The 8,331-nt window shown below is 41.0% G+C and overlaps 2 protein-coding genes across 9 annotated transcripts; both read right to left on the bottom strand.

Annotated features, from left to right (window-relative positions):
- Positions 1-563: 563 nt before the first annotated feature.
- On the bottom strand, positions 564-1,856 carry LOC146647525 (uncharacterized). Its single transcript, XM_085389619.1, has 2 exons — positions 1,595-1,856; positions 564-1,108 (listed from the first exon to the last, which is right to left on the bottom strand). Exons 1-2 carry the CDS (start codon positions 1,839-1,841, stop codon positions 564-566), a joined length of 792 nt encoding a protein of 263 aa, XP_085245745.1. The 5' UTR covers positions 1,842-1,856.
- A 2,961-nt stretch (positions 1,857-4,817) lies between these two features.
- LOC146647524 (tripartite motif-containing protein 16-like) lies at positions 4,818-7,315 on the bottom strand. 8 transcript variants are annotated; one of them, XM_085389554.1, is made up of 2 exons: positions 5,843-7,315; positions 4,818-5,668 (listed from the first exon to the last, which is right to left on the bottom strand). In XM_085389554.1, exons 1-2 carry the CDS (start codon positions 6,512-6,514, stop codon positions 4,841-4,843), a joined length of 1,500 nt encoding a protein of 499 aa, XP_085245680.1. In that variant the 5' UTR covers positions 6,515-7,315; the 3' UTR covers positions 4,818-4,840. The 8 variants fall into 8 exon arrangements, with proteins under 8 accessions (XP_085245680.1, XP_085245681.1, XP_085245675.1 ...); XM_085389555.1 differs by having other exon boundaries at positions 4,818-5,433; positions 5,968-7,315; XM_085389549.1 differs by having other exon boundaries at positions 4,818-5,940; positions 6,004-7,315.
- Between the last annotated feature and the right edge of the window lie 1,016 nt (positions 7,316-8,331).

Genomic DNA, 8,331 nt, shown 5'->3' with positions numbered 1-8,331 from the left:
TAATGTTGTTCATAGAGTATTTAAAGGTAGAATGGGAGGCAGAGCCTTCAGCTTTTAAGATTAGACTTAAAACTTTCCTTGTTGCAGATGGGGGTCCCTCCCTGAGCCTGGTTCTGCTGGAGGTTTCTTCCTGTTAAAAAGGAGTTTTTCCTTCCCACTGTCGCCAAAACGCTTGCTAATAGGGGGTCATATGACTGTTTGGGTTTTCTCTGTTTTCATTGTATTATTGTTGGGTCTTTACCTTACAATATCAAGCACCTTGAGGTGGCCACATTTTCACACTTTGAATTAGCTAAGCTGTCATCAGTGACAGCAGCTCACTGGAAGAGAAAGATGGAAAATCCATCATTTACTTACACATATAAATGCTGCTGCCTGCCGAGCTGATAAAATGTACATTATTTTTTTTAAATGTAAGTTTCTTGAAATATTATTTTGAGGCTATATCTCCCACCCCTACATACAATAAACAATACAGAGTTTTTTAATGAAGGAGGTCATCTGATCTGCTCTGATCTGGATTCTCAGTGGACTGCTTCATCTGACAGTTCTCCCACTTTTAACTAGTGTGAATCCTCATGTGTCTTTGTAACTGTATCCTCTGAATGAAGCTTTTCACCTGTGTGGATTCTCATGTGAGTTTTCAAGTTTATCATCAGGCTGAATCTTTTTCCGCAGGTGCTGCAAGAATGTGGCTTCTCACCTGTGTGAACCCTCATATGTCTCGTTAGTTTGGATCTGTACTCAAAGGTTTTTCCACAAATCTCACATTTCACAAACTTTTTACTTGTGTCAGTTTTACGCTGACTCTCTGACACAGGAAAGTTGTCTTGCTGATCTCTGCTCTCTGGTTCAGGAGAGCTGGAAGAAAGGAGATGTTCACTGTCCAGCTCTGGCTCACTTTCCTCATAAGTAGGAGCCACCATGAAGATAATAATGCCTTCAGTCTCCTGCTTCACTACAAGCTGATCTACGTCCTGACTGGTGCAAGGTTCCTCCTCTTCCTCTTTTATCTGTGGAAGCTCCGGATCCTCCTGGTCGAGGCTGAAGTTTCTCTCCTGGTCCCCAAAAACCAGTTCCTCCTCACATTCATGCTGTTGTGGGAAAGCTGAGGTGACAAATGGACAAAATTACTTGTCTTAGATAAATATAGAAGTATAACAAGAATGACTACTCGGCAGTGGTGTCTACAGCTGTCCATTTCCAACTCTACAACAGAGTTTAATCAAAATATCATCAGAAATATCATCATATCATTTACCCAGACCTGGAAACTGTTAAAATAAGATTTCATGCACTCACTTCTAACACGTTAGTAAATTTCTATGCACCAATCACAGTTTGTCCACCAATTACTGTTGGAAAGATGTTTATGTAAATGATAAGACAAACATCAGACAGAAGGGGAAATTTAAAAGTAGGATTAAAATATGGGGATAAAAAGCAGCGAAGCTCTCAGAAAACCTCGACTAACAATCAGCTGAGTTTATTTAAACACTGGCCTTGAAGAACTCTGATGTGTTTCCAAAATATCTTTATTGAATGAATTAAAGTCATATTAATTTTTAGGTAAGACCATTACGGTTTTACATACCCCTGCTGTGTAAGTTCATTTCAGGTTTCCAGATGTTATCCAGCTGTCTGAGCTGCTCTTCTTCAGTCCAGATGAGGCCTTCATCCTCCTGTTTGAGTACAATCTTTTCTACGTCATCGCTGATGCAGAGTTCCTCCTCTTCCTCTTTGATCTGTGGAGGATCTGGGCCCTCCTGGTCCAGACTGGAGTTCCTCTCCTGGCTGGAGACCTGCTGGTCATACAGGCCCTCCTCTTCCTCACACTTCATGTTAGGGGGAGATCTTGAGGAACAAAGGGTCACTGAGGAAAAAGGTTAATAATGTGATGACAGGAAAACACATCTGAGCAAATATAGTCCACTCTGAGCATGTCCTCATATGTGAGTGAAATTTAAACTGTACAAACGTGAACAATGAAAGTGTAAGTTACTCTCGAGCTCTGATACTCTTATTAGGAAAGTTCAGAGTACAAATCATTCAGGTAGCTGCTGCCAGCTTCACGCTGCAAGTAAATGTTTGTCATTGTTGTAGATTAAACTGAAAATCTCACAGTGCCATAGCAGATAAGTACCAGTCAGGTTTCACAGCCAGTCATTGCACAGAATCAACCCAACTAAAGTCATCAGTGATCTGAAGATTATTAGGGACTCAGAGTTTCAGTCTTAGTTCTATTTGATCTCATTGCTGCCTTTGATACTGTTGATCATGACATTTTAAATCAAAGGTTTCATCATTTAGTTGGTTTAACTGGACAGTTCTCAATTGGCTCTCGACCTTTGACCCAGTTAAACCTCTCAGGTCATCAGGTTCAGATCTGTTAACTGTTCCCAAAATCAGATGTAAGTGTGCTAAGAGTGTGTTCAGTTACTGTGCTCCTGTTCTTTGGAGCATGCAGCCATAGTTTGCCTGCTGTGGCTGCATTCAAAACTAACAACTATGTTTCCATGCTTTGTGAATAACACTGACATCTGTGAGATTTGAGCTGATTTAGTTCGAGTTAAGACTGTTTATTAGAACATTACAAAGTTATTTTAAAAACTTCATCATTTTCTTGAACCCAAATATAATTCAGTTGAAAAATATACATTTTAACATGAGGTGAGGATGGTGGGGGAGGCACGATGGTCTTGTAGGGTTAGACCCTGATTAAGGGGTATTTTTGAAAGTAAAGCCCATCTCTCAAAGTCCCTGCCGGCCTGCCTCCACCTCGGGAAGTCTGTGGGTGCAGACGGAGGTGAGGAGCACCACAGGCGGCAGAGAACTGTCTGTAGCCCCGGAGTGAGGCGTCGTGAACCGAAGCAGACAGCGAACTGTGGCACAGTGCAGAAAACCGAAGCTTTCCCTCCCTGTTTGGTTTTGATGTGTCTCATGAAAGTCTATTGTTAAAAGTTTACCTTTAAAAAAAACGGACGCACTTGTTTGATTAGCTGCTCTCTGATTTTAGCCTGTTAGCTTACAGACTGAGCTCAGATCGTTCCTGTGTTAGTTCATTGAGAACATCACAGTTTTACATACCTGCTGCGTGACTTCATCTCGGGTCTCCGGCTGATATACAGCAGTCTGAGCCAGTGGCGGATCTCATCATCCTGGACGACTGTTTTTAATGTTTTTAACCACGGAGATTTCTTCTGCATCATCAGTCTCTCATTGTTAAACTCTCCCAGAAACTGAAGACAGTTGTGCCATTTCCGCGCTTCTTCTTCTTCTATTGAGTAGACGGCAGACTACACATGTCCAAGGGTAATACTGTCCTCCTCAGGCCATTGGCATCAAGTCAAAGCCTTAAAGTCTGGTACTTTGCGCATGGTCATTTTTTACGAACAGCAGAATCACAAGACAAAGCGTGCCAATGTTTATACTTTTCACTGTGACTGCCAAATAGATGAAAAAGTCGATGTTAAAAAACAACTTATAGTTTTGTCATTGGGCTGGTAGAAAGCTATGAGTTTCTGTCCCTTTGTCTGACCTTAGAGACTTATTTTAAAAGGAAACATTACAATCCTTTAAAGCAAGTATTTTCACCTCTGTTCCCCCCTCTGTACTTAGCTTTTTTGTTGTCATGTCAGTAATTGTCCAGTTGATGGCTCCCTTGGATCACAAGCCTGTCTCATGAGTCCAAGTGAATATATTCTTAATAAACAGCTTTGAAGAATTTGTGACCAACTTTGTTTAATTCGGAACATCATCATCATGAGTCAAACTCACTCTTGGATCTACAAAATATTTAACAAAAACAAACATCACTGAATCATAAGGTATTTGCTCCAACTCTTAGTCCAGAAACACATGAGTGAACTAGATCAGCTGCTCCTCCAGTTCAGCTGTGGATTTATATCATTATTTATATTTGTAAAGTGGATATGCAGTTTTTCAGTACTAATATAAGCATTTTATATCATTGCTTTATTGACAGATGTTTGGTGTTCAAGGTCAGGCATCAGTTTGAAAAAAACAAACAAACACACTGAGTTGAACTTGAACTTCCTACTGACAAAAACTAAAATTGGTGCAAAAATAACCAGAAACATATAAGAAGCATCCTGGAGGTGCTGCAGACAAGATAGGACCAATAACATGTCAACAGGAAATCCTTTTTACTAATTTGTTTATTTCTTTTTAGATTTTTACTCTCCATTTTAAGCCATGATGTTTGCTGATACTGTGTTCCTACTGTTTGTTCTCATTAATAGTTCTGTTTTTAACATTCTGTGCTGAAGCTGGAGGAAATGTTTCTACAGTGTCAGATGATACAGCTCCAAACTAAATAAGTGACTAACTAACGATGCTTTAATACACTTTACTATAAATTATGATATAGTGCACTTTCTTAAAATTTCTTATTGCTCTGTAATTAATTGTTTTCTTTATAAATGTACAAATGAGAATAAAATCTGTGTGATAAAGGAAGGTCTGTAGACTTCTCTGTTAAGATCAGTGAAGAGAAACAACAACATACAAATACCTAAGAAAAATATTCAGTAAACATTTAGAAGATAGAGAAGTTTATGTTGTCATGTGGAGAAATTTTTCAAATAAAAATATCCATAAGCATTGATAGTCTCCATGGCTGAACAGACACAGGAAAGAGCTCCACCTATAAAACGTAAAAACATCAAGACAACATGTTGAAGATGTCGAGGTACTGCCCATAATGTCTGACTGACATCTGATTTATGTGCAGCACATAAATACCACAATAATGATGGAGAGAAACTAAAAGGGAACTAAAATACAGATTTAAACTTACAACAATATGAAAGACTTCAGTCTATTTCACTTTAATCAACTCAGCAGTGTCTCCATAACCATAGTAAAACATCAGTCCAGCATAGAGCGGCTGAGTGAATGTGGTCTGGACTCTGTGGAGGAGAGTCATGGTTTCAGAGACGCTGTAGAAGGACAAAATACCTGCTCTGTGATCCAGGTACACTCCTACTCTGGAGGAACGAGGACCTGAGACAGGAGTTTCAATGTTGTTGTACCGAAATGTAAAACTGTTGTTGTTACAATCTAATGACCAAGATTTGTCATTATGTCCAAATTCAGATTCACGCCATCCTTTTCTGCTGATATTCTTGTATGCGACTGCTACACAAACTTCTCTCCCTCTCCACTCCACCTCCCAGTAACAACGTCCAGTCAGACTCTCTCTACTCAGGACCTGATACCACCAAGTGAATCTGTCTGGATGATCAGAATAAGACCTTTGTTGTTTCATTAATGTTGCTTTTCTGTTCTCCTCTGATAATAACAGCCATGTGTTTGCTGTGTTTGGATCCAGTGTGATTTCACATGAATATTTTAAGAATCCAGCTCTGGTCTTTGGCTCTGGTTGTGACAGTAAAACATCCACTTCAGTGACTGTCAGTGAGATGTTTGTCCGTTCCTCTCTCAGAATGTTCTGTAGTTTATCTCTGACCTCTGACACAGCTGCTGTCACATCCTCAAAGTAGCTCAGAGGACGGATATTGATGCTGGATGAGTCTGTAGACTCACTGAGTGCTGACAGTGAGGGGTAGTTGTGTAGAAACTGGATGTGATCCTCTGTGTGTGAGAGCTGCTTCAGCTCAGCATCTTTCCTCTTCAGCTCAGTGATCTCCTGCTCCAGCTTCTCCTGAAGCTCTTTGACTCGACTCACTTCAGTTTCCTGCTGGGATCTGATCTGCTGCTTCACATCAGAGCTTCTTTTCTGGATGAGATGGATCAGCTCAGTGAAGATCTTCTCACTGTGCTCCACTGTTTGATCAGCAGACTGCTTGATGGCCTCCACCTCCTGTTGAAGCAGCTTCACATCTTTCTCTCTGTCCTGGATTCTCTGCTGGATGTTTTGTCGACTCACCTCCAGCTCTCTCTGCCTCTCAGTCCTTTCTGCTGCAGCTGAGACTGTGTCGTGGCCTTTATGTTCATCCACAGAGCAGAGATAACAGATACTCTGCTGATCAGTACGGCAGAACATCTTCATCACCTCATCATGACGAGAGCAGATGTTCTCCTGGAGCTTCTTGGAGGGCTCCACCAGCTTGTGTTTCTTGAATGTAGGTGAATCATAATGAGTCTGAAGGTGTTTCTCACAGTAAGATGCCAGACAGAATAAACAGGACTTGAAGGCTTTGATTTTTCTTCCAGTGCAGACATCACAGGCCACATCTTCAGGTCCAGCATAGCAGTGATCAGCAGGAGCAGCTTGGAGTCCAGTCTTCTTCAGCTCCTCCACTAAAACTGCTAACATGCTGTTTTTCACCAGGACAGGCCTCGGTGTGAAAGTCTGTCTGCACTGAGGGCAGCTGTAGATTTTCTTCTTTTCCTCTTCATCCCAGAAGCTTTCAATACAGTTCATGCAGTAGCTGTGTCCACAGGGAATAGTCACCGGATTCTTCAGTAGATCCAAACAGATCGAACAAGAGAAGGTTTCTCGGTCCAGCTGAACACTTTTCTGTGCCATTTCACCCAACAGTGTCAGTGACTGTGTGAGTTTCACTTCCTCAGAACTGAAACTGCTCTGATCTAAACAACATAGGTTTCTGTAGCGAATGGGATCTGTCAGCTCTTATACGTCACCACATGTTGGTTGCACCCATCTTCAAACTGCAGATCAGAAGGGGAGGGAACAAGGGAACATGTGGACAGAGAGGAGGTGCTGAGTTAGAGAGCAGGAAGAGGGAGGGTTATCAGACACTAATTCAATCCTGGAACATGTGAGCCTGTGAGTTTTTCATTTAAAAATAGCACTGCTCAGCCTTTAAAGTTGTTAAATAAACGTAACATTTAAAAGACAATCTTTTTATGTAAATTAGTTTAAATTATCATTTTAGTCATTACAGGATATCAAATACTGCAGCTGAACTAAGAAATTGTTGTAGAAAAAAGCAATAAAAGGTCGTTCCCCCTCTGTCCCCTCCTGGTCACCTGTGCCTCAATTTTATGAGATGAGATGGATCAGCTCAGTGAAGATCTTCTCACTGTGCTCACTGTTTTATCAGCAGACTGATTTTATTCCACAACCTAGACATCCACATTACTCACACTCTCATAACACATACATATAGGGCCTTGGGATCGGGCATGTTATACGGTGTCCAGAGGACAGTCTTTGTATTCAACCTCACCTCTGGCGCCGGTGCCCACCTCTCAGTTTTAAATGCATGTAGACATTGAGGGTTCTCAGGAGGGGCCGTGCTGTACAGTACATGTACAGTGTCCATTTGTGTCTGTATCCAGGTTGGATGAGCGCCGAGTATTTGTATATGTGTGTGTAACAGGGCAGCCCTTAGCGGCTGGAAACACAGTGAGACAGACCAAGGCAAGTGTAGTGGAACAAAGTATTTATTTGCTCTATGGCTCTCCTTACAACAATTAACTTGTCGAGCTTCTTCACAGCACAAAAAATCCATCCTCTAATGACAACTGGCAGCCTTAAATATGTTCAGCTGTCACAGACTTAACCATTATTCCACTCTCAGGTAAATTCTTAAATCCCAACCTTCCACCACAGTATACAATATATCAATAAGAATAAATAAATACATAAATACATCTTCACATTTACATATTAATAAATATTTCACACTTTAATGTTACACCAAACCCAATATTATAAAAACCCAGAAACCCAAGCACAAAAAGATTCACCACACTCTCTTTAAATGGTGTCTGGACCCCCGGGGAAACATTTGCCCAAACACCTTGAAGAGGACACAGGCAAGAAAGGTGAGTAATCATTAACTTACAAACACTTATTTGCACCACTTTTATCCCTAGATTTCACACACACATTTGCCTTAGTTTTCCTTCTTGGTAAACCTTAATCACAATCTCAATCACCATTCTTCTCTCCTGACAGACAACCACCACATTCCTTGACGAGGAGCAGCTGTGCAGGATCTGAAATAAGGCTACCAACTGATTTTAAAATTCCCAATAAATAGACAATAAATATTTAAACTGCTTGTGTGCAAATCCATGCTTAAAGTGCAATGCTCATAAAGTGCTTGATAAGGTGCTTTTAATAAAGTGAAAGGTGTGCTCTAAAGTGCTATACATATAATATAAATAAATGCAGTAAGGGAGTCCTCTTCCTTACATTTCCTCCTCCCTCTCTTAAGCGCGAAGTGCTTCAGTCCTCTGTCATCCTAGATAAACAATCAGCAACCACATTTGACTTCCCTGGCCTATACTGGACCGTAAAGTCATAAGGCTGCAGAGACAGGTACCATCCTGCAATGCGGGCATTCGCATCCCTCATGCGGTTCAACCACTGGA

Source organism: Rhamphochromis longiceps, linkage group LG18 (assembly GCF_057381845.1).
Source record: "Rhamphochromis longiceps isolate RC_006_pf linkage group LG18, R_longiceps_female_GT1.1, whole genome shotgun sequence".
NCBI lineage: Eukaryota > Metazoa > Chordata > Actinopteri > Cichliformes > Cichlidae > Rhamphochromis > Rhamphochromis longiceps.
This window is presented reverse-complemented; position numbering and strand designations above follow the sequence as displayed.

Bases quoted from the DNA above. Each gene is read 5' to 3' on its own strand.
- LOC146647524 (XM_085389548.1), bottom strand. From the start codon at position 6,514: ATGGCACAGAAAAGTGTTCAGCTGGACCGAGAAACCTTCTCTTGTTCG.
- LOC146647525 (XM_085389619.1), bottom strand. From the start codon at position 1,841: ATGAAGTGTGAGGAAGAGGAGGGCCTGTATGACCAGCAGGTCTCCAGC. The intron at 1,109-1,594 runs GTATGTAAAACC...TTGTCACCTCAG, and splicing joins AATGAACTTACACAGCAGGG to CTTTCCCACAACAGCATGAA.